Source organism: Pararge aegeria, chromosome 19 (assembly GCF_905163445.1).
Source record: "Pararge aegeria chromosome 19, ilParAegt1.1, whole genome shotgun sequence".
Lineage (NCBI taxonomy): Eukaryota > Metazoa > Arthropoda > Insecta > Lepidoptera > Nymphalidae > Pararge > Pararge aegeria.
Window position 1 is genome coordinate 6,409,814 of NC_053198.1, and position 15,580 is coordinate 6,425,393.

The 15,580-nt window shown below is 36.8% G+C and overlaps 1 protein-coding gene across 2 annotated transcripts in view; it reads left to right on the top strand.

Annotated features, from left to right (window-relative positions):
- Positions 1 to 15,580, top strand: part of LOC120631891 (unc-112-related protein-like) — a 60,589-nt gene that overhangs the window by 36,271 nt on the left and 8,738 nt on the right. The window contains exons 2-9 of one of the 2 annotated variants that reach the window (XM_039901564.1): positions 2,507 to 2,742; positions 3,364 to 3,599; positions 4,159 to 4,382; positions 5,710 to 5,923; positions 7,827 to 8,026; positions 10,281 to 10,310; positions 13,120 to 13,258; positions 14,153 to 14,251. In XM_039901564.1, the coding sequence (XP_039757498.1) occupies positions 2,507 to 2,742; positions 3,364 to 3,599; positions 4,159 to 4,382; positions 5,710 to 5,923; positions 7,827 to 8,026; positions 10,281 to 10,310; positions 13,120 to 13,258; positions 14,153 to 14,251 (1,378 nt within the window). The remainder of the gene's footprint in view (positions 1 to 2,506; positions 2,743 to 3,363; positions 3,600 to 4,158; positions 4,383 to 5,709; positions 5,924 to 7,826; positions 8,027 to 10,280; positions 10,311 to 13,119; positions 13,259 to 14,152; positions 14,252 to 15,580) is intronic. The other variant, XM_039901565.1, reaches the window with a different exon arrangement.

The window sequence follows — 15,580 nt, forward strand, 5'->3', positions numbered from 1 at the left end:
AAAAATAGGAGTGCTCCGATCGTCACCAAACTTTACAGGATTACTCGCCAGGTCAATCCGGAGATTCCTTGAACGTTTCAATGAAATCGGTCCACCCGTTTCGGAGCCTATACGGAACATACCCACACGTTTTCTCTTTTATGTATATAGATGTGTGTTTTAAGCAATGCAGGAAATCAACGTGAGGAAACCTGCATGCCCTGGGAGTTCTCCATAATGCTCCTAAGGCGTGTGGAGTCTACCATTCCGCACTGGGCGAGCTACGGCCTAAAGCCTTCCCATTGTGGGAGACTGTAGTGGGCTGGTTGATATGATGATAATGATTATGATGAAAATGATGATGATGAAATGATGATGATAAAATGACTATAAGTTCAAGTTCAGTGCAATTAAAAATGTGGTCTCAATAAAGTTTCGATCTAACACTTTTTTTTTAGAGATTCGTTATATTCGACGCCGCTGACTCACTGCCACGGTTCATAAGCATAACCAAGGCTACAGATTTGTGTTCTTAGAAATGTGAGCTTTGATACAAGTTTTCCGCACAATATTCAAAAGCATAAACATTTAAATGAGGTTAAAAAATTATAGATACTATTAATAAAATCCACGTAGTTGGTTACAACAACAAAAAAACTTGACCATACTACGATCCCTAGAATGCAATTGCTTGGCTAGCTTTCGAAATTTTGAAATGCATTAAAAAAATATATGTTATTTCCCCCAAGTGTAGATAAATAATCACTATAAATAAAAAATATAAAAGTGTTTCTACGTGTAGATTAGATGTGTAGGTACTATTTACATTCAACCCATTCCTTTGTCAGAGACAAAGTAGAGCGTACAATAAATCAGAAACCGTTTAAGATGTTACTACAAACTGATTACTGCTATTACTACCAAAGGTTTTTAGTTCATTGCGCTATGACTAATAAGTAGCGTCTCTTTAGAAGGTACAGTCAGCTATAATTATGTATGTACATACCCAAATTGTATTGAGGGTGTTTGTAGCAAGAAAACTGTAAACTGGGATCAAATTGCAGTTTGGGTCCATTTCAGAAGAAGAAGAAGTCTTTATTGCACAAACAAATAGAAAGTTAGGTTACAAAAAAAAATGATAATACACATATACACAAAGGCGGCCTTACCGCTTGAAGCGATCTCCTCCAGAGTCCAGACAACCTTTGGTTGAAAAAACATATTACATAAAACAGGTTAGTGCAATACCCAAATTGTGCTAATTATAGTCCACCGAAACTGACCAATCGGCGCGGTGCTGTATTTTTTTATTTATTTTTATATCACATTAGTTGTATACTGAGTCTACATATAATCTTCAGCAGTAATGTTAAAATATTGATAGAGAAGGATTCAGAGCTCAAAGTCAAAGGCAAATATTTCTTTATTCAGACATGGCATTTCGATGCATACATTACAAAATATGTAGGTACATAGTAGTTTAATGATGGCGACAATTACATTCTTAAACTTTAAACTAAAGCTCAGTCTCACCACTCTGGTCAAATGCGGATTAGTGGGCTTTAAATATCATTATCACATAATATTACTGGCTCAGAAGTTGGTCACCATTACAGTTCCCGACTTGGGTCAAGGTTGATTACCACACGCAATTTACTTTGGATATATTTTGGAGTTTATAAATTCTGGATTTTTTCTTGGCTGGGCTAGTGATTTAGCGTTTCGGTAAGATACCGATTTCGTGTACCCCTAACAGGTTCGCCCGCTGCCATCTTTGACTTAATCATCACTTACTACTAGTAGTGAAATAAAAAAAAAATAGTTCTACCAAATTGTGTTGACAACTGTACTGTAATGAGTTATCGTGACGATGTCTCAAGTCATCTACCCAGCTTCAATATGACTCATTTGAAACTAAAGTGAGCTCAGAAGAAATTACGGCCCGTGTTTTAATCCCGCATTAATTGCCTAATTATCATTGATAACAAACAAATGTTTTCAGCTGGTTCGTTGGTGCGCCCGAAGTTAATATAATCAATGTAATCCAAAACCTTTAGATGACTGATTTAATTTAGTGTTGCTATCCTCATCTTCCGGGATGAATAGGAAAGGTTAGCATTAAAAAACAATCTGCCACCTGAAAATGAATGTAGGATTTGGTTTTTAGGCGGTTTAATTTTTTTTAGGCGGGCGTTAGTGGTTAGATTACGGTTCACGAAGTTCTGAATCCTCTCCCAGGTTTTCAAAATGTGCCCTGAGTCAGGAAATATGAGGTGTCTGGCCCGTGCCTAGAGCTAGACAACGCAAACCATTGTAAATTAATAGAAGGTATATTATTGTCGAGGCCGGAACAGTAGGCAATTGCCGGACGGAATATTCTGTATATTTTCCTTTTTTTGTAATTTTAATTAAAGTTACTTTAACACGCGGTCCGTAAATCTAATATTTTAGGTAGGTATGTTATTTTAAATACGATATAAATAATATATTTCAACGAATGTTTTAGGAATGGTCATATCTTTGTTTCAGAATTCAAAAAGGACTGGTCAGATCACGCGCTGTGGTGGCCCACACGCAACAAATGGCTGTCCAGGCCCAAGCACACGTTGGACCAGTACGGGGTCCATGCTGACGCGGCGCTGCACTTCACACCCATGCACAAACCCCTAAGAATACAACTGCCAGATTTAAGATACATCGATTGCAAGATCGACTTTTCCATTGACACATTCAGCGCGGTCGTGCAACTGTGCAAAAGTCTAGGTAAGAAGTTTTTATTTTATTTCATTACTTGTGCAATCCCTTTTTGAAGAAGCTTGCTTTTTTAAAGCGTTTAAGTGCAACTTAATTTATGGATCTTTTTGTCTGATACAGAAAAAGATAAACGTAACACAGAAAAAAAATAGTATTATGTACAAAAAGGAGAACTTAATTCTAAACGTTCACCGCCAGACAGCCTTGCTTCATGTTAAGACAGAAACTGTTATTGGTCATGGATCTATACAACAGCTTGTATACTTAAAATACAAAACGGACGGAAGTTGTCTTTTAAAATAAGACAAGAGTTATTTCTTTGTCGCGATTTCACACCAGAAGATAAACAGATAACAACGAACGCTTGTCTTGAAATTAGGGTCGCTCAATTTCGCAGCTGGCTTGAATAGGAGCGGGCAATTAATCAATAGCGGTTTGCGAAAGTACCATAATCGGTCCAGTCCGGTTCAAAATTCATTTACCTCAAGTAGGCCCTGACGTTTCAAAAGTGCTTACTAATTAGGCCTACTTGAAATAAATGAATTTTGAATTTGAAATTGAATTTGATGAACCATAGAAGTATCTTAATGCCTTGTGAGGAGTGAGGAGTTTAATCAATTTTTATTCCAGGAATAAAACATCCCGAGGAACTATCACTATGCTATCCTTTGGAACCGTCACACTTGAAGCAGAACTACCAGAATCTGAAAGAAGCAAAGAAACTAAAGTCTACACAAGCACCAGATACAAACACCTTTATAGCGGCCACAAGAGGGTCTTCGAATAGTTTGGACAGATCCATAGCATGTCCCGCAACACCACCGCCTCCACGCTCCTTGTCGGCTACTCCAGTGGCTTCAGCCCAGGTATTTTGATCGTTATGGAACTTAGAGGCACAAGACCGTTGTATTTGGACCTACAAAAGACTTATGCCCAGCTGTGGACGGCTATTGGTTGCTGAAAGTTGATGAAAGCTTTATCACATCAATCACTCAGAGCTCGGTCTCCTCCCACATTGGGAAGGGGTTAATGCCGTAGTCCACCACGCTAGCCCAGGGCGGAATGATGGACTCTACACACCTTTACATTATGTAGAGCTCTCGGGCATGCAGGTTTCCTTTTGGTGTTTGCCTTCACCGTTGAAGCAAGTGATATTTTAATTACTTAAAACGCACATGACTGCGAAACTTAGAGGGGCGTGCTGGGATCCGAACTCGGCCCCCCGAAGGTGAAGTCGAGCTCCTGCCCAATATCACCGCTCGATGAAAGCTTATTCAAAATAAAATTTGTTTAAATGAAAATCCATTCCTTGATAAGAATCGTTCAATCGTATAAAATTATAACTGAACGGACCAATAAACACTTTATAACTTTACTTTCTCCTTTTAAAGTCGTCCTTACCGTTTATTTCGGATCGTTTTTCAGAATGGAACTCTCAAACGTTACGGTGGCCATATTCAAAGCACACAGAGCGATGGCTCTAGTGATGGGGGCTATTGCGGGACTCCCCCGCGAGCGGCGTCTTTGGACGCCCTGGACTCCTTGGCAGATCTCTCACTTGCTGATTCACCCTTGGAACCTGATAGCCAGTCGCGGGAATCGCTCCTTACGCCAAAGTCTCTGATGGAGAGGGCAAGAATGAATGTTGGGTAAGAGTCTTAAATTAATCATCTGTTAAACGTCAGACCTCAAAACTACTTACAAAAACGATTTCTCGTTTTATCTCAAATAAGGACGGGAAAAAAGGTAGATATAATTATCGAGTAGAGCTTTTTAGCTCTAACGTACTCTGAAATATCGAAACTACATAGTCTCCAGCACCGACGCAATGTTGCCTGTTTATCGGTTTTTTACCGGGTATACTTCGGTGAGTGTGCTCAGGAACTTCACAATCTTGTTCCTCCTTCCCCGTTCTACCACAGAACAGCGAAAAACCGTGAGCGGTGGCATCCTTATGTGGTTGATATTCCATCAACACGCACGAAACGTTTTTTATCCACGTTTCTGATACGTGCCGCTAAGATGTGGAACGCCCTCCCGGCAACTGAGTTTCCTGCCACGTATAATTTGAGTACCTTCAAGGCTAGAGTGAATAGGCTTTTTCTTGGCAAGCGTGCTCCATCGACGCTTACCTAGACCTCATCATTGCTTTCTAACGGGCATGATTGTCGTCAAACGCTGGCCTATCGTTAATAAAAAAAAAATGTATATTCCTTTGACATTGATGTGTTAACTTTGCACTAAATGTGAGTCGTAAATTTACATGTAGGTACTTACCTACGCCACGAATGGCTAGATACATGTTTAGAAATGTATTCACAGCAAATAAATTAATAAATAAAAATACAACGTCGTCGTACAAGAAGCTAGCAAAAAGCTTATTTATTTATTTATTTATACTCTTTATTATTACACCATCAGAAAAACAAAAAAAAAAGAACAAACACTTCAAGAATGAAGTAGGATACAAAAGCCGGCCTTATCGCTAATTAGTCATCTAGGCCAGGCATCCTTAGGATAAGGAAAACTATTAAGAAAAAAGAAAAGCTTCGTTGTCATAAAAAAAAAAGATTGAAATTCTGCATGTTTCTGATAAATGAACTAGAACATAGAGAAGTTAATTTTTTAACCTTATGGTAATCTTAATAATATCGGAATGTTATCAAATTACTGATCATTTTTTTACGATACATGTTTTATTTCGACGGCCGATTGGCGCAGTGGGCAGCGACCCTGCTTTCTGAGTCAAGGGCCGTGGGTTCGATTCCCACAGCTGGAAAATGTTTGTGTGATGAACATGAATTGTTTTTCAGTGTCTGGGTGTTTATATATGTATTTTATAAGTATTTATGTATATATTTCATAAAAAAATATTCATCAGTCATCTTAGCGTCCATAAAACAGGCTACGCTTACTTTGGGGCTAGATGGCGATGTGTGTATTGTCGTAGTATATTTATTTATTTGCCTTCTTCAGATGGCTTGACTCATCGTTGTCCATCATGGAGCAATACGTTCGCGAATGGGACACCTTGCAGTTGCGTTTCAAATTCTACTCGTTCTTCGATCTGACCCCACGTGCACAGGATGCGTCCAGACTGAATCAGATGTACCAGCAAGCGCGGTGGCAAATCCTTAATCAAGAGGTACATTGTACTGAAGAGGAAATGCTGCTGTTCGCGGCACTTCAGGTATTATATAGTTCATTGTTTATTAAAAATAAATTATTGTTAACTAAATTATATAAAACGTGTAAATAAGACCGTAATAATTCTTCGCAGGCATTAGAGAAACATTATGTACTCTCCCAGAGACTTATCTGTGAAACCGAAACCTAATAGTTTTTGGGTAAACCACTGCCACAGTTTTACTAAAAGAAATCAGATACACAGTGGCGTGCACTGGGATTCTTACCAGGGTATGCATACAGCAGGAAAATTGCATAAAATAGAAAAAATCCACCTCCTATAGGGGCTTTATTTAAATTTTAGGGTATGCAGTGCTTTTGTGCATGTATGAAGTGCACGCCACTGCAGATACAGCCCTAACATCACATGCAAAATTAAAATCATGTTACTCCTGTCACTTTAATAGGTACGCGTAGCGTAGCGTAGGTACTATGCGCGTGTCGGTCTTTTATCTTCAATAGGGTTGTCATCAGTTCGACGGTCGACTGGCGCATTGGGCAGCGACCCTGCTTTCAGAGCCCAAGGCCGTGGGCTCGATTCCCACAACTGGAAAATGTTTGTGTGATGAACATAAATGTTTTTCAGTGTCTGCGTGATTATCTGTTTATAATAAGTATTTATGTATACGTATTTACTGTCGTAGTATATTTATATTTATTATTTATTTATTATAAGTAAACACTTGAATGTTTTGAATTCGTTTGTATGGAAAAAAAAATATGCTTCTTTTGATTTCATATTTTAACAGGTTGATTCCTTATGAAATATACTAATGCAACCTTCAAAATTATTTCGTCATTCGGTTACACATTGTGGAACTAAAACAAATATAATTAATAAGTCTTCCCAAAATTTGCTGAATGCAAGCGGCACAAAACCGTAGCGTATCATGGACCTAGGATATTCTGAAACGAAGCTCTATAGTCGCTGGGTACGAACTGTGAAAGTTCCGGAAAGTATTTATTTATTTATTTAGCCACGCACCCCTTGAAGACGTTACAGTTGCCCAATTCGTCTCCCCGGGGCGATTAAAAGAATTTAACAACAAGTAATAAATAAAAAAAAAAAATTAAGATTAAAAAAAAATTGGTTGCCTGTAAAGTCGGTATACGGGCGAAAGTTTTACGTGACAACGACTTTCAGTGGTAAAATAATTTTAATGTGAATATTCATTCGTATAGTAGGAAGAAGGATGAAATAATAGTAACAATTAAAAACATTTATTTATACAAAGAATTATATTTAAAACATTAATTTATACAAAGAATCTCGCACTGAATTTCATATTAACAAAATTTTATTTTTACCTTTACACATACATAGGTATTTATATACAAATATACATACAATAACTTGCAATACATTTGCGTACAATGAAACAGCGTTTACTACAAAGGGACGCGTGCCTTTCACTTTTTATGTCTGTCTCTCTCGCTCTTAGGCGGGCTAACCATGCCCGAGTGGAAGGGACGCGTGCCTCTCACTCGCTCTCATTGTGAGCGCATAACGTGAGCGGAGCGTAACGCAGTTTCTTGAAGTGTCACCCGGCAAACCAATTTATAAGACGTTGTCACGTCAAAAAAAAAAAAAGTATTATAACAACAATAACCAAAAATTCAATACTAATAAAAACAAAACATTCGAACATATAATTACTAGCTGTCCCGGCGATCATTTTTTTTTATGAATTTCACATTTTAATACTTATTCTCCTATTCCGGTCTAAGAGGAATCCAAAAAATCTAATATCATAAAATTGGCCCAGTCATTCTTGAGTTATAAAATGGTGTAACTAACATAACTTTCTTTTATATATATAGAAGATTTTCTTAGATCACCTACTCTCAAATAACATGTTAATTTGTTTAGTATCGCCAGTTACTATCCAACTTGTACTTCTTCACAGCTTCAAATCGAGCTGCAAACACTCGCCGGAGGTGGCGTAGACGCGAACGACGGTTTGACAGGGGCTGGCTCGGCCAACGCTCCAGAAGACGAAATAGATGCCGCGTTGAGCGAATTACAGGTGCAGTTAGAGGGCGGACCTCCTGCACGACCGGACATCACACACGTGCCAGAACTAGCGGGATACCTGAAGTACCGGGGGTGAGTTTGACTTTTTGTTTTTAATGAAAGTCAAAGTCAAAGTCAAAAATATCTTTATTCGAGTAGGCCCGGCCCATAGGTGGCACTTTTGATGCGTACATAAGAATTACACGGTAGTGAGATGATGGCGATAACCGCATTCGTAAACTTAAAACTAAACGAGGGTTCCAAACGTATCCTGGTCTAAGAAGAAACTTAGCCGGGTGTTTTTTTTTTGTTATCACCATCTCACAATGTAATTTTAAATTATTAGAAGAGCAACCTGGTTAGAGCAATAATTTACACCCAAGCTTTTTTATCGTTTACGTAGTCCTTTACACTATAATAGGACTTTTCTATAAGCTTACGTTTAAATAAGTATTTATAACTCGTACCGGAGGTTTCCTTTATTTTATATCATCTGCATACTCTGAACTACAAACTTTGAACTTTTTAAGAGACATCTCCAAGATGTCAATTTGTTATTTGTCAATTGTTTATTGTAGAATTGTATGCAATTTCCTTTAAACGAATTATAAATTTTATGTAACCTAGTATATTGCACTGTAAGTTTATTCTTACTTATAATGTTTAAATTATTGCAGTCACATTTTTTCTTACATTTAGAAATGTTTTTTTCGTACATTAAATTTTCAAATATGTACTGACTATACACTGTCATTATTTACATATAATAATTTTTTTAAATAAGTTTTATTGGCCACAATTCTTGCAGCATTATTAAAATAATTATTTAAAAAAACACTTGTGTTACCTCCTAAGCTGTTTTTCGGCACCATGGCAGTAGGTACCTGCTGAAGAATACTTCAACGCAATATTGAATGAATGAATGAATGAATACACTTTTATTGTACACCACAGAGAAAATTTACAGAGATACAAATACAACAGCACAATAAGGTAGAACGTACAATTTGGCGGCCTTATCGCTAAATAGCGATCTCTTCCAGGCAACCAAAGGCATACAAGAAAATGTTATAAGAAATAAGTAGGTGGTACAACAAACAAAATTAAATATTAGGACTTAAAACTAAATTATTTATTATAATATTTTTAGTAGGGACCCAAAAATTCTGATGCTAGTTACGGGTGTGGGTGTGATAGGATAGTGGGTAAGACTTCTGTTATGGTGTGTGGTTTTAAGTTGGAGGACCCGGGTTCGATTCCCGACGGGGTCAATTTGGGAATTTATAATTACAGAATTTTCTCTGGTCTGGTCTTGTGGGAGGCTTCAACCGTGGCTAGTTAGTTCGGTACGATGTCGCGTAAAAACCAATTACGGAGTATGACTTTAACTTAACTGTCATAATCCCGAACAGGTTAGCCCGCTACCATCTTGGCATACATCGTCAATTACCATAAGGTGAGATTGCAGTCAAGGGCTTACTCGTAGTGAAATTTAAAAAAAAAATTTTTTTTTTTTTTTGGCGTAATTTTTTTGATTCATGCGCGTTTTAAGCAATTAATTAAAACTTGCTTTAACGGTCATGAAAACATCGTTAGGAAACCCACATGCTTGATACATAGATACATAGATAATAAAAATTATATTATCTATATACTACAAATATTTATTATTATTAAACTCTTTATTTGTATACCACAACATTAACATATTTAAAATATAACAAAAACAGAAACATCGAAAGAAGTAGTAATACAAAAGGCGGCCTTATCGCTTAATAGCGATCTCTGCCAGGCAACCTTAGAATTAGGAAAAAAAAGAAGAGGAGAATAGACTGCTGGTGGTACAAATATTAAAATACATACATGCGAATAACTACATGCTAATACATAAACTAGTGTACACAAATAGATAAAAAGTAAATAATATAATAAATAAATAAATATAAAAATAAACTAATATATATAATAACAACACTTACATAATTAAATACTTTAACATACAATAAATGAGTAAGTATATACATACTATTAAAAGTCGTCAACAATATAATGGGCCTTAACTGCTCTTTTAAATATCGCCAGTGATTTGGATCGTCGTATGCTCAATGGAAGCGCATTCCACAATTCCACAGCGCATATGTAAATTATATACGGAAAATCTTATCTCAATCAATCAATCAATTATCTTAGTAACCATAACACCATCTACGCTTACTTTGAAGCCAGATGGCGATGTGTGTACTGTCATAGTATATTTAATGTATATTTTATTTTATGTAACATTTTTTATGCTTAGCCCAATCACAATGTATTGTTTATTTTATTATATTCCCGACGGCGTGCGAAGCAAGGATCGCAGCGGTAACTGTGTATTCTTGTAAGGACAATTTTTTTTACCCCAAAACCCCTATAATGCATGTCGGGCATGCATTCATAAGGTGCATGCCCACTAGAGCTGTGCAAGAGTATGAAACCTTTATTACCACTTTCATTGTTACATTGTTAAATATCTATATACCTTTCTCATTGTGCGAGTGAGACCAGTGCCCTGTAATCATCATTGATACTTCAACCGATTGACGTCCACTGCTGGAGTCTTTCGTAGGGATCTAGAAAATCTACGGTACCGGGCTGCTTCTTTGCAGCGACTCCCAGCGACTCGTTTAATATCTTTTGTCCATCTCGGTGCGGGGTCGCCATTTCAGCACCTTGGGACCCCAGTGTCCATCGATTCTCTGAGCTATGGGCCTCTGCCCATTGCATTGGCTACACTCTGAGCTATGTTGGTAACTCTAGTCCTTCTATGGATCTCCTCGTTTCTTATTTGATCACGTACAGATACTCCCATCATAACTCACTCGATCGCTCTTTTACCTATATGTGGATAGATGTCATCATCGTCATGACAACCGATGGACAGAAGGACCAGAAGGACCTGTGAAAAGGCACTTTAATATTCCCATTCCACAATGATTTAGGATACAAGGATTCAATCCAAGTTGAGGAAACTTCATTGGTTTATGTGATACAAAAATACGGCATTACTTTTATGTGTAATAATACTGTTTGTTTCCCTTGAAAAGCTAATAAATAAATAAATAAATAAATACATTTTGCTCCGTAACGTTTTAAAATCCCGTCTGAAACACCATTGAAAGATTGTCGGACGTAAACGCATGGCAACTTTGTACGTAAAATACACAACAGTGGTTTTGTTTTGATCAAGCGATCAATGCTCGCACTAATATTTTTTCATATACATACTAATATTGTAAATATATACCTTTACTAATATTTTGTATATATATGTATATATATAACAATTAAGCTAATATAATATATATAATATCGGTTTTATTATTTTATAAATAATCTTTTTTATATTAGAACCTGCGACTCGTGCGTGTAGTAGAATATCAGCTTTTCCGAATAAAAATAAATTTAATAATACTTAGTTAATACTTGAAGCATTTTTAGTGATAATGTGTAAATTTGCATGTATTATTTTTAAGTTCATTCATTACATCCGTTTCTTTTTCTATCCGTTAGAATCCTTACTTATGCGTTAGTGTCTATTTTGACCCATTCCTCACGATCCTGCACAAAGCAGCAAATCAACTTTATTTTTGGCGTAGAGTCAGTTGAGAGGTCGAAGAGTAATATAGGCTATTTTATATTTATCCCAGGAAAATAAACGGTTTACAGGCTCTTGCTAGAAAACAAAAAAATATCGTATAACTTTTCAACCGATTGATTCCACTGCTGGCGTACCACTTGTATCCAGCGGCTTCCTGCGACTTTATTTCGCTCGATGTTATGTATTGACCTTGTAGGTATACCTACTCTGGCACCTACGGAATCCAACGGCCATCGGCCCTACGAGCTACGTGCTTCTCCCATTGACACTTTAGCTTTCAAACCTTCTGACTATATAACTAACTGACTAGATAACTGTTTATTTTATCGATCTGCTCATATCTGATTTAATCACCTAAAGATACTCCGAGCGTAGCTACTTCCATAATGTAAAAAAATGTTAGATATGGTTGTGATAACAACAGTAATGAGCATCCATAGAGTTCCGTTCACCTATAGCTGTAAGGTTGGCGTATATTATTTATTGTTGATTTATTTATTTATTCCTATATTAATAGAACGGAGTAAGATCAATTAAATTAAACACAATATAAAATAAAATAAATTTGAATACTTGATTTGACTTGAATGTTATAAAGACTAATGTCACAGGTTAAATAAATGTGAATGAATTGTAAAAGAGTACCGAAGCTGTAGTGGCAATGGGTGGGGCACGGTCCCAGGTGCTGGAGTGGCGATTCCCACTGGAAAACGCAGTGTTGTTAGAATTTTTAGGTGGTCAGAAGAAATCAAACAAATAATGACAAGGTCGCTTGGAAGCATCCACTCCGCTTTCATCTCTCACAATATAGAAAAATTAATGTTTAAATGTAAAAGTTGATGCTGGAAACGGAGTTTCTTGTCGGCTTCTTCTCTGTAGAATCTGCCTTCGGAACCGGTGGTAGAGTCACTACAAACAGACAGACTTGACGTTTCAAAAGTGATTATATTATTTTTTTTTATTCCACTACAAGTTAGCCCTTGTCTGCAATCTCACCTGGTGGTCAGTGACGTTGCGGTCTAAGATGGTAGCGGGCTAACCTGTTAGGGAGTATGGTAGTCATACTAATCGGTATCTATGCGACATCGCACCGGAGTACTCAATCGCTTAACGGCACGTCTTTGTCGGTAAGGTGGTAACTAGCCACGGCCAAAGCCTCCCACCAGACATATTATATAAGGCCTACTTGAAATAAATCTCTTTTGAATTTTGAAACGGTTATTCATTGTAAAGTCAACATCTCCTGAGGATGCTCCGGTTTCGGAGCGAAACGTGCGTAGAGGGTACATTGCCGAGGATCTGTTTGGCGTGGAGTATACGGATTGAAGAAATTATAAATAACACCATACAGATTCTCCCGCTGTTCGCGGAGTATAGCAAATGAAGCTTAATTTTCACAATATATTATGGATTTCCGCAAAGTAACGCCTGCTTCTATCCAATATTTTGAAACCAATCGCAGGGAGTCACTGGACCGTGGTAGTCCTTACAAAATAAATATATCCAGTGAACGATTGAAATGATTATGATGAGTTAACTTTCGACGCAGACGGCAACGGTTCACACTGCGGGCATACAAGCGAGGCTGGGTGTCGTGCCGAGACGGTGTCCTCAGGATCCACAGCTCACGGGACGCCGCATCGCGAGGCGACGCGCCATCATACGCCGTCGAACTGAGAGGCGCTGAGGTATGTTTAATAATGGCACCGAGTATGGGAACACAGCAAGTAGCGTGCACTTCATACATGCACAAAAGCACTGCATACCCAATTTTTTTTTATATAGCTATTGATTATGCCATGTACCCGCTTTATGCATACCCTGGTCAAAAACCCGGTGCACGCCACTGCACTTAGCAGTAGCAAAGGAAGGAGAAAAAGTTTTCATCCTCCGGTAATATCCATGTACAAGGGATAAAAATTACTTGTCCACCTGCCAAAGGATTGCAACCGGAAAAAAGTTGAAGTAGTTTGATATTTCTCGTGTGTTATTTAGACTTAATTTTCACAATATAAAACACACGGACAGTTTTGTTGACTATAAATTCATATTTCGCAGCCAAATTCGTGTGTTTAATTTAATTACACAAATTCGTGCGTTTAATTTTATTAAGTTTATTTACTATTACATACCGCCATTAAAACTTTGACAGCATATTATATCTCGGTAACTTTGGTCATCAGGAGGGCAAGCATGCGCGAGATACTTATATCTGCCCTATATACTAGCTGCTGTCCGGGACTTTCGTTCGCGTTTCTTTTTTAAAGAATTCTTTTTAAGTTGTGTTTTCTTGTAAATCTTGTTTAGGTGTAGTCCTTAAAATTTTGAAACCTTGATATATCTTAAGATAACATCATTAAATGTACGATTGGAATAAATTAAATAGTATTTCCGAAGGATTTGGCCATACGAACAAAAAAAAAAAAACTTCCCTCTATATTATAGATAGATATTCTAGTATAGATATCGAGGTAGACCTATCTATCCTACTGATGAAATCAACCGCGGTATAATGCCTCGCAAGATTTTCTGGATGTTTTATTAAAAATCAGTGTTGTCAAATACGTTATGTTCTTATTCAGGTAACACCGGACGCGCATCCAGCGTCTGGCAGATACGGCATAAAACTAGAAGTGCCTTCTGAAGATACTATGCACGAGATGTGGCTCAAATGCGAGAATGTAAGTATACAGCAATTTTTTTTTATTTCACTATTAAATTTAACCCTTTACGGCAATCTTACTGTATATTATAAGTATTTATGTTTATTATATTCGTAAAAATATTCAACAGCTATCTTAGTACCCAAAACACAAGCTACGCTTACTTTGGGGCTAGATGGCGTTGTATTGTCGTAGTATATTTATTTATTTAATCTCAACTGGTTAAAAGTGATAATCGATGATCGATTTAGATGTGTCGTTCCGTTGAACTCACCTGAATTAATGTCGGAGATTGTCCGTCTAGTTCCGAACCATTCGAGGCTCTTAGTCACGAGCTTGTTCGCGCGACGCGGCATTCAAGCACGTTAAATACCTGTAGGTACGTTCACGCGCGATTATGAACTTTAAGTCTTTATTAAGGTCGTTTGAAGAAGCCCTTATCTACGTTTTTATTTTTTGAGTCATACTAGCACATGACCGGTCTTATTGGGCTGCATATTCCAAGACGCCAGCAATGAAAAAGCGAGTGTTAAGATTTTATTAGATACCAAAAACATACCATGTAGTGTAACGTGGTCTTAAATTGAACAATAAATGAAAAATAAAATAAAAAAAAAAGTTTTATTTTATTTTTAGGTACATGCTTTATGCCCCATCTACTTTCCACTTTTTTATCGGCTTCGCACGCTCAGGTTGCCTTTAAAAGATCAGTTTTAGTGATAAAGCCGCCTTTGCACCCTAGCACTAATTTCTAGTACTGTTATCTTTTTTATTACATTGTAGTGTTTTTATTACAGTTTCTTTATTACATTGTAGTGGCGATAGCCCAGTGGTTAGGACTTCGACTTCACTTTCGGGGGGGCTAGTTCAAATCCCAGCACGCACCTTTTTTTAAGTTGTGTGCGTTTTTGGCAATTAAAAATTAAAATATCACTTGCTTCAACGGTGAAGGAAAACATCGTAAGAAAACCTGAGAGTTCTCTATAATGTTCTCAAAGTTTTAGGTATATATTATATTATATTTATATATTATATATTATACATTATATATTATATATTATACATATATTATAGTTATATTATATATATATATATATATATATATATATATATTTTATTTATATTTATATATTTGTATAATTTTTAAATCTTATTTATTGCACCACCTACCTCTTTTCTACGTTTTTTCCTTTTACGCCATTGGTTGCCTGGAAGAAATCGCTATGTAGCGATAAGGCCACCAAATTGTACTCTCTTGATTGTATTTAAATCTTTGTAACTACTTTTTGTTTCTTTGGTGTACAATAAAAGTGTATTCATTCATTCATTCATTCATTATATTTATTG